Source organism: Betta splendens, chromosome 2 (assembly GCF_900634795.4).
Source record: "Betta splendens chromosome 2, fBetSpl5.4, whole genome shotgun sequence".
NCBI classification, from domain to species: Eukaryota; Metazoa; Chordata; class Actinopteri; order Anabantiformes; family Osphronemidae; genus Betta; species Betta splendens.
In genome coordinates, this window is record NC_040882.2 from 1,000,668 (window position 1) to 1,015,544 (window position 14,877).

General features: G+C 35.5%; 2 protein-coding genes across 16 annotated transcripts in view; both read left to right on the forward strand.

The window, feature by feature from the left end:
• inpp4ab (inositol polyphosphate-4-phosphatase type I Ab) overlaps window positions 1–9,805 on the forward strand; it is a 34,217-nt gene extending 24,412 nt beyond the window's left edge. For 9 of the 15 annotated variants that reach the window (XM_029127609.3, XM_029127640.3, XM_029127659.3 and 6 more), the window contains 5 exons: window positions 175–374; window positions 504–601; window positions 798–910; window positions 1,119–1,273; window positions 2,986–8,063. In XM_029127609.3, coding sequence (XP_028983442.1) covers window positions 175–374; window positions 504–601; window positions 798–910; window positions 1,119–1,273; window positions 2,986–3,166 — 747 coding nt within the window. In that variant the 3' untranslated portion in view covers window positions 3,167–8,063. The other 6 variants (XM_029127648.3, XM_041067817.2, XM_029127687.3 and 3 more) reach the window with 2 other exon arrangements.
• A 29-nt stretch (window positions 9,806–9,834) lies between these two features.
• On the forward strand, window positions 9,835–12,860 carry zgc:113142 (uncharacterized protein LOC503524 homolog). Its single transcript, XM_029127710.2, has 4 exons — window positions 9,835–10,394; window positions 10,563–10,715; window positions 10,799–10,932; window positions 11,265–12,860. The coding sequence occupies exons 1-4, from the start codon at window positions 9,947–9,949 to the stop codon at window positions 11,628–11,630; spliced, it is 1,101 nt and encodes a 366-aa protein (XP_028983543.1). The 5' UTR covers window positions 9,835–9,946; the 3' UTR covers window positions 11,631–12,860.
• Window positions 12,861–14,877: the final 2,017 nt, after the last annotated feature.

The window sequence follows — 14,877 nt, forward strand, 5'->3', positions numbered from 1 at the left end:
ATCTTCTTGGCCTTTTCAGTTATTTTTTTATTATTTCATATCTTTCCCCAATCATAATCTCAAACAAAAACAAGGGCCCTTCTACTCTGCCTTTACACTCTGGACACTATACACTTCTTCTTAAGGAAGGGTTAAGCTTTTACATTCATGCTGTTTATGTTTCTTTAAATTCAGGTGACCCAGGCTGCTGGTAGCTCAGCTGTCGATATGTTGCCCATTATCACTGGAAACCGTGATGGCTTCAACGTTCGAATTCCACTACCCGGAACCATGTTTGATGCCTTACCACGGGAGATCCAGAGCGGCATGCTACTGAGAGTCCAACCAGTGCATTTCAACGTCGGCATCAATGAGCAACAGACGCTGGCTGAGAAGTGAGTCAAAGGCCAACATATCTAGATCACACAATCACACTTAAGACTTTCTGAAACATTTAGATTTCTGATGGTAACAATGAATAAATGCAGAGAAAACTAAAGTTGTGGTTTTCTTTGTTGTTTTAGGTTTGGAGACACCTCTCTACAGGAGATCATTAACGTGGAGAGTCTGTCCAGGCTTAACTCATACTATGAACAGTTCAAAGAAGTCCTGCCAGAGGACTGTAAGTTCTAAATTGTACCAAAGTATGTAGAAGTAGAAGCAACAGAAAGTAGCTTCATTTTGCACATAAATAAATAAAATTATTTTAAGGAAAAAAATCTTTTTCTCTGTCACCTAGACTATAATGTACATACATTTGTTTGTCCATTTATTTATTTATTTACTATAGGTCACCTGTATTTCTGTCCTTCCCTCAGGCCTCCCAAAGTCTCGTTCCCAGACTTGTCTCCCTGAGCTGTTGAGGTTTCTGGGGCAGAATGTTCATGCAAGGAAAAATAAAAATGTGGACATCCTCTGGCAAGCTGCAGAGGTGAATGTGATGCTTTTTTTGTACCAAATACCATATCATTTCATACAGATTTACCAAATGTATAAAAACAGTAACAAATCCACTGATGATGGGGTAATTTCACTTGTTTTATTAAATTCTTTGACATGAGATAAAACGTTTTGCTAAATATAGACCCTTGAGTTAATTTCACCGGTCAACAGCTGGACTTACAAATGCGTTTCCTCAGATTTGTCGTCGACTGAATGGGATACGTTTCACTAGCTGTAAAAGCGCCAAAGACCGCACAGCCATGTCAGTCACCCTGGAGCAGTGCCTGATCCTGCAGCATGAACACGGCATGGCACCGCAAGTCTTTACACAGGCCCTCGACTGTATGCGAAGGTAGGACACCCTCACAGTGCCTGACTAAAAAACACAATCTAAATTGTATGTAGGATAAGAACAATACAGAAATAGAGAATTTTTGTGCGGTGTACAGTAATGTCACTTCATTGCCTGTTCCCTTTTTGGCAAAATTTGAATATTTTAATATCCAGTTAGGTTCTTCACCAGACTGGTTTTCTTATTTACCTTACAAAAACATTATAAACAAGTCGAAGAGTCAAGAGGATTTTGAAAGGATTTATCTGATATTTAAGTAAAAGAATGTTTCATTCATGTATGTTGAGTGGATGTTTGTCTGAGTCTGTGTCTGTCTCTGCACTACATTACTACACTCCTTTTTGCCTGTTTTTACTTGTACTTGTATGACAAAACCAGGAAAGTCTAGTGTACCCATAGACACTCGACCAATATTACTTCAGTGGCTGTCCTACCATTGTTTCTCATCTTTTACTTTAGCTTATGTCTTTGAGTCTTTATGTCTTTTTCCCATTTTACCGCTTTATTGTTTAAGTATGTCATATATAAATTTTACCTATAAATTTAACACAATGTGTGAAAAATAACACACATCACACTGACAAATTTGTCAAAATGCTTGGCAAAAAAAACAAACAATCCAAACAGGATCAAGATACATAATGTTATAAAATACAGTAAATTTACAGTCTGGTTAATATTGATCCTTCTGTAAATAGGATTTATAAATTTATGTTAAATTATTGTAAGATTGTTGTCAAGAATCTGTCCTGTTTTGTGTGACTGTGTTGTAAATATTTAGTTGTTAAGCCTTTTATTGTAGAAAGCTGTGATCACACCTCTCTCTGCTGTACTGTGCTTAATAAAAGCTGCACTTCCACAGATATTTTCATGAAACAATGTCTCTTCACCTTTCCCTTCCTTTCCTTTCTTCCCCTCACATTTCCCGCTTTTTTACTTTCTGTATTTCCTTATCAGCCGACGAGCATGAAAAGCTCTTTCGTCATTTTCAAAGTCTGATTCATTTTTTTTTTTTAATATTCATGCAGAAAGGTTTCCTCCAATTTCCTCCAAGTTTGAAAATCTCCAACAACAGCCTAGTCTTCTACTTAGCTTGTGTTCCTGATCTAGAGCGCAACTTTCAAAGAGCATGTTTTACCACTTTTTTATTTAACTGAAAGTTTTTTCTACTATTTTCTTTATCCTATTTTTACCCAATGACTTAGACTATTTAAACATGTAGAAACATTGCTGTATCCTATAGGAACATCTTTCTTAATTTTCTCTTTTTCTCTCTTTGTCCTTTTCCTCTTCCTCTGTTTCTTGTGACTTTTTTTTATTGTTTTGTTTGTATGTTTGACTTATTTTGGCGGGGTTGTTTTATTATGGTTAATCTGTTTGACTATGATTTTTGTTATGCTGAAATATTATTATTCTACTATATGTTACTGTGGCTGTCACTTCATTTGTTATTTGTCACCTGTTTAATTGCCAACTCACCTCTTGGCTTGCCATCTGTTTCGTTTGGCTCTTTTTTTGACATGCATCGGTTTCCTTGACACTTCCTTCCTTGTTATCTTCCATTTATACTTGTGACACGTTCCTCATTCCTTACATTTTTCCTTACCCTTTCCTCCTATCACTTGTTTTTACCATTTTCCTCTCCAACGCTTCCTCCAACCTTGTTTCCACACCTCTTTCTTCTTCTTCCTCCTACGCCTGTGACTCGGCAGCATTGGGACAAGGGAGGGGGTGATCCAGAAGAACCTGAGTGGGTTGCTGCCCGTGCGTGACTTCCACCTGGATCCCAGCCTCCTGTACTCTTTGCCCTTGCTGGCTCTCAGTCCCAACCTTCTGATGGTGTGGATCTTCCTTACCGTGGCCTATTTCCTGGCCAAAGTCCGCTGCAGCTGAACAGCCACAAGCAGATCTCTGTTGGAATTGACTGACTCAGCTCTTGACTCACACTAGGACCCTGTGTTCCACCCTAACCAAGGGCTTTACATAACTAATGCTTCAACATGTTTGACCACTTTCCGTTATTTGTTTTCTCTTTTCCCTTTGCGTCTTTGCGGCAAAGAAAGAAAAATTAGAAGCCTTGAGAAGTATGTAACTTTGATTATTTTGTCTTAATTTACTGTATGTACAGTACATTCCTTATATGGTGTTAGACCACCAACTGGGAGACAGTTGTTTAGTTATGAATATGTTAGCCTAAGGTACATCCCTGCTTATTTTTTTTGCTCCAATTGTTTACTTAACAGATTTGCTTGGTGTCAGCTGGTAGTTGCACCCCTACCCCCCCCCGCCCGCACACACACCCTAAAGCAGAAACTTAACCTGTCCACCAACACAGCAACATCACACATATTTGGGATTAGCTAAATAAACCATTAAATAAACCATAAATCAAGAAGAGTATATATTTTATATATACCCCTCTTGTTAAAGCAAAGCTGTCCATCACAATATGGCATCCAGCGTAATATATGCCGCTTGTTAAACTGCTGGACAGAACAAAAAAAAATGAGATTAAGATTTAAGCCTGGATACAACAAAACCATGTGTTTCAACAAACTGTTCAGAACAAAACACTACAGTGGACTGTACTATTATTTCTTCCTGTTATAACTTACAATATGCTGTGAAATTATTTATTTAGTTAACAGTAATGAGTAATATTTATAATAATAATAATTCACGTATTTGTGACTAAAAACAATCTATCTGTTAATCTACCTGTTGTTATTATAAAAAATTACAGTCTAATTATTACAAAGCTTAGAGCCTTATTGGTGAACAAGTCCAGTTTCTCGTATTCAAATACATTTCCTTTTCAAGCTTACACTACTTTGCAGTAAAAGCCTACTCTCAAAGTCGTTTCCTAATTTACCATATTTATCTGTAAATATGTCTAAGAGGAAGCAAATGCACTGATGTCAATGAGATAAAATTAAACATAGCTTCAATTATTATTTTTAACTTGAGACATTTTGTCATATATGAACCAAACATAATGGTCTCATGAAACACAATTCACAACAATGGCTCACATTACCCAATAATACCAATAAAGTATCTATTAACAAATTTGTTTTATTTAATTAAAAGGAGCAAGATTAAATAAAGTTTAAGGTTCCAGATGTTTCTGAAGCCTTAGAAAACACTTTATTTCCTTTGTGGCAGTGCAGATAGAATATGTAGTCTTATAATATGTAGAATGTGTGATTAAACCAGACCTGACTCATGTACTATCAATAATATCTATTTATATTGGCTGTATTGCCCATCTACTGTTTTTATTTGACAAAAATGCTTCCAAAATAACAACACAGAAGAATGTGTGGGTGATTACTGCTTCTCAGAAGCCATGTGGTTGTTTGATGAAACATGACATTAGACCCTGAAAAAAACTTTTTTACTTTTTAGTGCCGCCCTCTAATGGACAGCTTGTGCTTCACCAGTTTTCTGCCTTATTCTTTCTTATCAGATCCTGATCACAAAAATTAGATATTTGAAAGTGTGTAGTGTATACATTTTGCTTTCAGGACATTGTTGATAGCAGCTATTGCTGTTAAAAAGAGTATATTGCATTGCACAAGCATTTGGCTTGTTTTTGTATCTGTGGAATGTATTAAGACTTCTTGCTTTGTCATTGTCTTCCATATGCATTTGCACTTAACATTATAAGCTAACATAGTGGAAAGTGTTAATTTGTTGCCACTATCCAGCAGGTGTGCATCACATGTACACATTTTCCAGGCAACATTAACTGACTTAGTCTTTTCAAGTCTTCCTGCTTTTGCGGGTAGTTTTTTGCTTTTACTAGAGCTGCAGGGGCTAGATTGTGTTTCTGGTTAATTGTGAGCCTTAATTTAAACAATTTAAAAAATAGTATCTGGAAACCTGGTACTCTTAGAGATAGAGCTCAAAACAATATCCAGACTAAAATTATTTGATTTAAACCTACAGTAGAAGCTGACATCATTTAGCATTAGGAGCCCCCTGTATCTTTAATTAATTTAGCTAGAAGGATTTTAAATACATGCATACTCTCTAAACTTTCTTTTGCAGCAAATTGTAGTAGCAACGTTGGGTCGCACTTAATTTGGCTTGAATTTAATTGTTCTAGCATCCTAACCTTGAAACTTACATACTTCCCCAGCTTCCACAAACTATATACACAAATATTGTATTTAAATGTAATTGGGGGAAAAAATCAAAAGAAATGTCTCATTAAGTAAGAAAAAGCACCAGAGAACAGGAGTCACTTGATATGTTTACAACTGGCTGCAGTGCATGCAGGCAACTTCCAATTTAAAGCAAATAAATGCTGAATAGAATTAAACAAACAATGCTTTAGCACAGGAGCGTTGCACATTTGCACTCATCACAGCATTCAATCTATAGCATCCCTGGCCAGCAGCTGTTTTTTGCAGCTTCTATTGCCATATAACCCTAACTCTTCTATTCTATTTATTGGTCAGTTATAGATTTGTGTGTGTTATAAACACATTTTTATTAATTTAGAACTATTGAAAGCTGTTGAAAGCCAGATAAGTTGTTTTTTATGGCTTCAGTTTCCAAAAGTAGTGACTTCTTTTATGTTTCCTTTTTGAAATCATTTGCTCTTACCTGTCTTCATGGCAATAGCAACCAGTTCTTCATTGGACAGATTAATTTGTCCCAATGTGCTGGATCAAAAAGAGAATGTCAGTCATCAAATATGTTTTATATCTGCTTTTCAGATTTAATGCCAATGCAACAAAGATAAGCTCTGTCTCATAAGTTGACAAGGTTTATTCTTTAGGAGTTAGAAACTGTTTTTTAGGATGCAGCTTCTAATTGGTGGATATTGGAGTACTTGCACACTGTGGGATATTCAGGGAAACGTTTGATTATTTAGTGTAGTGCTATGGTAGCATAGGTGGCCTGATAGCTCAGTAGCCAGAGCATCAGCATGAGAATGGGCATGGCATCATGTGTCCTTGAGTAAGACACTTCATACTAGCTGGGGAAAATAGTTCTCAAAGGCAGAGAACAAATCAAGCTGTGGGACTAAGGGAATTTCCTTTCCACACTGTTTAACACCCATAGCATTTACCTACAGTATGTGGTGACATGTGCATTGTAAAGAACAAAACGTTACTAATTGTAACTATTATAAATAAATATTTTATTTACTAAAGCGACTTATGTACTGAAGAGTACAGGCTCTGCTTTTATTCTATAAGAATGAGTGAATGAGCTGATGGATAAATGAATGCCAGCCTTTTCATGCTTCCGCCAAATACTCAGTACGTGAATCTTAACCACATCTAGTTTACTTCATTATGAACCAATTAAAATAAGCTGTGTTTGCAAATCACCTAATATTTGACATTCTATTTCCATTTATACAATTCATTTATTGTTATTTTACCCATAAAGTATACAAGCAGTTCAAATTTTCTAATTAGCGTTTTATAATTATTTGCAATTAACATATGTTGAAACCCACTAATTGTTTTATTTGCATCTTATCTGAACTCAAATTTCGTATAAAGAGAAAATATTGTAAGATGATAATCATTCTAAGCATCATCTAAAAACGTTTCCTAATTTGTGTTACCTGTCTAATAAATAGTTAGACTATGCAGGATTGGTGAAGCTATGGAAAAAAGTACCACAGTGGGAAATAATCTAGATGGTTTCTTCTTTTGTGTACAATAACACAAAAGAGCAACAACATGTTATATTATATCACAGATGTGCTCTTAATCATTTAGTAATTACAGTATGTTAAGTGTTTTTAGCATATGAGAAACATCTAATGTATTATCTTGTGAAAAATATACCGTTTAAAAGCGGTTATATGTTCAAAAGCTGTATTTTAAAAATCAATGTTAACCTATAAAGCAAAATTAGCACATCAGTTATGGGCTTCATGGCTCCTTGCCATTAAGATCAACCCAGTAAGGAAATGGATCAGACCAAAATAGCCTCCACTGGGAGTTGATCAAGCTCTCATGGCCCCCTATATATTAATCACACACACACACACACACACACACACACACACACACACACACACACACACACACACACACACACACACACACACACAAAAATACCAAAACACATCATAAAACACTGGAAATGTTGAATATTTAAGGGTACAAACTACCTCTGTGATAGCCAGTATATTAAATGATTATATAACTACATCTGTGATTATATACGGTATTTTTATCATTAAGTGCAGACATATGAGGAATTTGTGTTATGTCATGAGATAGGTGTATTTTTAAGTAAGTCCAAGTCATTAAGATATCATTTTCAGTTTCTATTACAGTTGACTAATTATATTCTTATTATAAAGTGCTTCCTAACATTATAATATTGATCTGAAATGGTTTACTGTTGCTAATATTGCTTTACCGTTTTTTCCAGATTTATCACAGAATACATTTGTACGTCTTTGAATTAGTTACAACAATTGCATACAGTTTGATTAATTTGCAAAGTGTCATGCTGGTATTACTTCTATTTTACAGCAAAATATATTTACGTGATGTTGTCATTGAACAGATTATTTTTGATGTTTAAAAATGTACATAAAGTAAATTTTCATTTAAAGAATCATTATTATGTAAATTCTGGTATTTTGTAGGAGGTGGTAACTGCTTTAACCGCGCAAGACTTCTTCTGACCCTTTTTTATTTCCTTGCAAAGAAAATATATCAGTGAATGGTTGTTGATCCTTCTCATTGTAAAGCTGAATTGTGTCCTTCTTTTCTCCCCTTTCTATACTTATAATATCTGAACTTAACAGCTGCTTAAGCCTCAGTTTTTCTTGCACTACATAAAACAAAAACTCAAGAACACATCAAAATATGTCAGTGTGTTTTGAAAACCACTATTCTGCTGAAATTAAAGTTTTTCCTATCTCTATCTACAGAATATAAAAAGATTTGTTTAATGTCGTTATTTGCATCTCAGCAGAATTGGTTTTGCTGAGATGCAAATAAAGATTTCCTTTGCGTATTTGTTTTTCTTGTCTGTCTTTGTGTACATGCATTATTTTATTTTTGCACATCAGACACACTTTTCATATTTTTATGTTGTGATTTACTGTCAGTACCTAAACTGACGATAGTAGTAGGAATGTATTTGTTGAAGAAAAAAAAATGACTCCTCCTTTACGATTGGCCCTTCAAACCTCGAGGGGGCGCTCACATCATGTTTGTTTATTTTCCAGTGACGTCTCTGTTGTTCCTCATTTGTGACAACACTTCCTGTTAGTTGTGCAATTATATAATTAAACCTGCAAAAACAGAAGCCCAGTAAGTGCACCTGTTTTTGCTGGTCCAACCACCAATTTCGTACAGAACAGGTTTGAGTGCAGTACTTTTAGTCTCTTGTGCTGCTACTCTTACTTAAGTGGAGGGTTCTCATTATTTTCCCAAACCTTGTTTGTTGTTGATAATATTTATAAACACAGTGCACCAACCACTCTTCTCTCTTCTCTATCTCTTCCTGCCTTCTTTGTCCTCTTTCGTCTTCTCAGTGAGGGCTGCAGACGAGAAAACACTGTGAAGAACGTTGGCTGTAGAAAATATGCGTTTAACTCCCTTCAACTTATGGCCTTTCCCAAATATTACCGACCACCTGACGGCACCTACGGCAAGGTCGAAACATGATCAGACCTCACATGTTTACTGTTGAACTGTGTTTTGGAAAGGCCACCATGAAACTGGGTACCATCAACACACAAGGAGTTAAAATGATTTCTGATTTTTAATTAGATTCAGATAATAACCTGCAGTTTTCTGGCATAATAGTAGTATGTATGTTTTTAGAAACTTTTTTTCTCAACTTTTTGTCTGAACGGCAGATTGTTTCACATGGTCTATAGTTTTTGATGTAACACCATCATTGCACTGTTCAAATAACAGAAAACATTGAATAATGTATAAAGGTCAGTTATGGGTTTGCTGGAAAAATTGCCTCCACACATCTGTCCAGTGATAAGCAATCATACAAAATGTGTACCTTATGGATATATATAGATAATACTTTATATATATATATATATATATATATAGATAATACTTTTTATATATAAAATATATTTTTACTTTCATATAAAAGGCAGCCTCAGTATATCACACACACGAATATATATATATATATATATATATATATATATATATATATATATATATATAGCCACAGTACTCTACACTGCTGTCTCTGTGCCACACAGGGGAGCCACTGCTCTCTACTTGTGTGGTCAGACTCACTGGGGGTTGAAATTCTATTTTATTTACTGTATTCTGTATTCTATTTTATTTACTGTATTCTGTATTCTATTTTATTTAGTGTTGAAAAACTTTGTTGTGGTATATCACACAGTGTATGCTTTGTGAAGCTTGTGTAAACAAACAACATTTGTCTGTTATTTGTGTCAAATCTTTAGTTAGGGTGATCTTTAAAAAAAAACCTTTATACATTACTGTTCCTCATCTGTTTCATCCATAACCATCTAATAATAAACTATGAAAACGCAAAGTTGTTTTTTTTTTTGTTTTTTTTTGGGGGGGAGGGGGTGGATTTTATAGTAGTGTGATGTACTGTGTTTAAACACCAGGGTACAGGGTATTGAATATCTAAAAGGATAGGTTAACAGGAGTTCTTGAATGTAGCACAGATATGGGCGAGGCTGAAATATCCAAGTCAGTCTTGCATTCAGTTCTGCTCAGTCAAGTCCCTAAGACACAGTGCCTTACAGACACTCCCTACGGTATGAACACTATTTTGTTCATCGGCCAAGTCTTTGGCCTTGTCCCTCTCTTTGCGGTCCTGATTTTTGTGCTCACCAAGTTGGTTTCCCTTCACCGCTGCAGCCGAGGGATAGACGGCTGTGGCTATGCTGTGCTGATCACAGGCTGTGACAGTGGCTTTGGACACCAGCTGGCTCAACGATTGGAAGGCAAGGGGTTTATGGTCTTTGCAGGGTGTCTGTTTCCAGAAGGAGCCGGTGCCCAGAGTCTGGCCCAAAACAGTTCTGGTAATCTGAAAATCCTCAGAATGGATGTCACCAGTGATGAAGATGTGCAACAGGCAAAGAAGATAGTTCAGGAAAACCTGCCGAAGAAAGGTGAGCAGACTTTTATATTTTATATATTTATGTATATAATATTATGTGCGTTTAAATCAACTTACAGTTGTGGACATCTGAATATTATAACCAACCAAATGGTTAACTGAAATTTCTTTGAGTTTTAGAGGTAAAGATTATCCCCCTGTGCTCTTCATAATCCATCAGGTTTGTGGGCTGTTGTGAACAATGCTGGGATTTCAGACTGGGCTGAGATTGAATGGAACACTATCGAAAATTTCCAAAAAATGCTTGACATTAATCTGTTTGGCAGCCTGAGGACCTCGGTTGCATTTATACCTTTAGTTCGAGCCGCTAGAGGTACCCATATCATTTACTTTGTATTTCACCTCACTTAAAATTCTTTTTGCAATAAGTAATAATTTCATGTTTTATATTCACAGGTCGGATGGTTTTCATGTCGAGCATCTTTGCTTTTTTCAATTGTCTAAACATGGCAGCATACAGTGTATCAAAAAGAGGATTGGAGGCATTTGCAGATTGCTTAAGGGTTGAAATGGCCAGTTTTGGTGTGAAGGTACAGTAAAATTTGAGTCAATTTCTGTGAACTTGTAGACTTTTTTATGCATAATCTGCATAAAACATGCAAATAAAGTTATTATTTTACATGTTTTATACTTCATGGGTTCATCACTCAAAATATAAAAAAAGACTTTATTTCCCAGCAGCTGGTTGCTTCACAGTGTGCATGTGTATATGAATGGAAGCTTATTGCTGCCAGAAAAGTAAAACATATAGAAACTGCCATTAAGATTGGAGATCAGAATTCTGATGTGATAGTAAATTATCATAAGATATAATTATTCATATTAATCATATTTATTGTTTTTTTATGTTTATTTGTTTCAGGTCAGTATTATCCAGCCGGGTAATTTCAGCCAAGCCACCAACATTGTGAAAAAAAAAGGTGGTTTAGATATTTGGAAGAACCTTGATGATGAGCGTAGGAGGGTCTTTAACCGTCAGTACATAGAGCTAGCCAGTCAGTACTACATCGACACTTGTAAGAAGGGATTCAAGGATGCCGACATGGTCATTAACGCAATGCTACATGCAATCACATCAGCTCACCCAAATTACAGGTATCTGCTGGCGTCTGCAATGGATAAATTCTTCCTTCAGCTCTTTCCTTACCTGCCCACTGTCCTCTCCGATGCTGTGTTTTCTCTAAGCTCCATGTACACTAAGAGAAAAGAAATGCTTTACAATAAGTAGGAAAGAGTCACCAAGTTGACGGAAAAAGGAGGCCCCTTGGCAAAAAATGTATACTAAAAGTTTATTTGATCAAGTATACTGAAGTATATTTCTAAAGTATACTTTGCAGGGTAAGTACACTTACAGTATGTAAATCTACTTCTAGTATCGTTAGGAGTTTACTCTTTTACTCAACTACTGTATGCTGAATAACTAAAGTTTATTGTAGTATACTTTTGATAACCTTTGTCAACTTATATGTATGTATTATTAGTACACTTAGCGCATACATGCACATACTAATTATGTACATCTAGGCTACTAACTATGCTTAACAACTAACCTGTTAATGTCCCTTATACAGGCTATTAGTACACCTGTAGTTTATTGTAGTATACTTTTGAGTATTTGAATTTTTTGGGTATGGGAAGTCGATTGTATTCTCACGGAAGAAAGTATGTCCCAACACAATTAGCCAGAAAATATATAATGTGGAGGGAATTGCCAGAAAATCCAGAACGAGTACAATCTCAAGAGTTCAGTTATTTATAAAAGAATTTAATTTTAACAAGCAAAATACAGACAAATGTGACAGTAAATGAAAACAAGGTTTTTTTGGCATTGTCCAGTGCAAGAAAATACAGTATCAGAAGTTTGTATAGGTCTACCATATCCAAGCTGTGTGGAAATCTCAGTAACAGCTTCTGGTCTTTTTCAGATGATGGAGCTGTATATCACAGTGATAATAATGACAAACTAAAGAAAAGACACAACAGTGTTGGGTACTTAAAAGATGGTTCACTGGGTTTAATCAATAATTTTCTTGGCTTTTAACTGAAATGTGCACATCATATATCTGATCACTGCACATGTAGCACGCAATGCATTTACCCTGTATTCCTGCCTTATACATTCAGTTAACTTATTCACCTAACATATTTAGACTTTTAAGTATACTTGTCAGTTTAGGTCAAGTATACTTGGGTATAATTACAAATCTAGACGAAAAACCCTTTTTTATACTTGTTAGTAAAACCAAAGTATACTTGATCACTTAAATATACGTTTGGTATATCTTAGTATGTATGTGCATAAGAGTGAAGAATACCTTTTCCTTTTTAGTTTAAACAAGTATACAAAACGTGTAATTGTATGTACTACTTTTTGCAAGGGGCTGCATGAGAATCAGCATATGTACTATGTTCCTCACCCTACACTATCTTGCTGTTAAATAAAATGTTCTTGAACGTTTGTCTTGTCACAGTGAATGCTTCAAGCACTTACTGTTTAGTTTTACTCATTTGCCATATTTCGCGTAACTAGTCTCGCATGTTTTAAGGTGCAGAAACCATTCGAATATCAAAATATTCAGGATTTTGAGGAGATAACTGCTATTCTTTCCCATTCATATCTTTCATATTTTTCAAGTTATTAAGCGTTTTGCAACTTTTTTTCCCCAGGTGGAGCGGCTCATTTTAGGTGATTTCATTCGACTGTCAGTCGCATTTTAGGCGCTGATCAGTCACTTATCAGTTGCCTCTCAGTCGATTGCGTAAACATGCTAATGTGGCCACCCCCATTTTTAGCACTAATGATGCAATTCAAGGGTATAACCAAAAGGTGGAGCTTTGATCACAAACGCTAATCTGCCCTGTATAGCCAGGGTCACATACTAAATATAGATATAGTTCTAAGAACGGAACTGATAATTTTATTATCACACACTGTTTGGTAGACGGACGATTGTCACACAACCGCTTTAACAAAAAAAAAAATGAGAAAACTTTGTAAAAGTTGAATTCATGTCAGAGTTCAGTATTGTACGAACTTTATCATTGATGAACATAACTACCTTGGAAGAACATTTGACTCTTCTAAGCAATCTTAGATGAGCATAACAGTAGAAGCGTACTTTCAGACAGAACAACCAACCCAGACCTAGTCTGTTTTTTCACCAACCCTTCTCCCCAAAGCATCAGAGTGCTGCAGTGCTGTTACACAATGATTTGGTGGTTGGTTTAAAAAGACATACATTTCTATGCTGTTGGAGAAATGTTTCTACTCTAGAAAGAATCAGTTGACATGACTGAACTTTCATATAACCTCACCTGAATCATGAGAACCAAATATATTTGTAAACTGTTTAACAAGAAAATTCTTCAGAGGTCCATCACTTCCATTACTTCAAAGAGCCTTGTGGTTAAAGCACAGAACTTTCCACCCTCAGTTTTTTAAACAAAGCTTTTTAGTTAGATGGTTGTTTATTATAGGAAACGTTTTATATTCAGAAGCCATAAACTTACCGCTTTCCTTTTAACAAGTGTAACTCCGCTCTGCACATCACCTTGAAGTTGTGTGGTAAATGTTGAAATGAATGGAAAACCTTTTTTAAATCCTCTTCAGCTTTGTCTACTTTCAGCTTTAACTACTTTAGCATAATTTAAACTACAGACACAATTTAAACTACAGAACAATATTCAATTATTCAACTATTAATCTATTGTACAGGTTTTTAATGTCTTTAATATTTTCTGATTTATAGCAGTTTAAGCATAGGGTGGTTTTTGAGGAATTCTCAGCTTTTCCATTAGTGTGTATTGCGTGAGCTAGAGTGCATAATGTTACAGAGTCTGAGGACACATTTTTTAAGCTAGAACAGGTTAAGCCCTCAGACCTATACTTTAGTCTGTAGCTGCCTTAAAGCTCAAAGAGTTCTAGAATGTCTCCCATAAACTCTAATGCATTTGTCTGAGACTTCTGGAGGGGAACACAGAAGTACTAGCTTTTTTAAATCACGACTTTTCACTTTTGTAATAACCATTATGGTTTTGCTGTAACAAGCCAAATCAGCTTCACTACAACTGACTGAGCTGAGCTGTGGAGGTTCCTGCCTTTGGAGCGCCGTCTCCATGACAAAGGTGCAGCTCCAGCTCATCAGTGATTGAACTCATTAACCGTTTGACTGACTGGTCTGCTCAGTGTCCAGAGCAGCTCTATACAGCTCTATACTGTACATATTACTGATAAGTTTATTACACTGTTTACACTGACTCATTAATGACACCTTTTTAAAATTTAGGTATTAAGTATACACAAAAGCACCAATCCATATCGCTTTTGAATGCATGCATTTGACTAGTTAATGAAACTAATTTAAGGTTTAGTTATTAAGGACACACACCTTCTCCAAATCCTTTTAAAATAAAAGCACCAATCTAACTCTTTAGCCTAAATAGTACCTTTTCTGTTTTTTACTGGTTAATTATGA

Excerpts from the sequence above, each read along its gene's own strand:
- zgc:113142 (XM_029127710.2), top strand. The coding sequence starts at position 9,947 with ATGGGCGAGGCTGAAATATCCAAGTCAGTCTTGCATTCAGTTCTGCTC. Across the intron at positions 10,395-10,562 it reads GGAAAACCTGCCGAAGAAAG|GTTTGTGGGCTGTTGTGAAC; the intron begins GTGAGCAGACTT and ends ATAATCCATCAG. Across the intron at positions 10,933-11,264 it reads TGGCCAGTTTTGGTGTGAAG|GTCAGTATTATCCAGCCGGG; the intron begins GTACAGTAAAAT and ends TATTTGTTTCAG.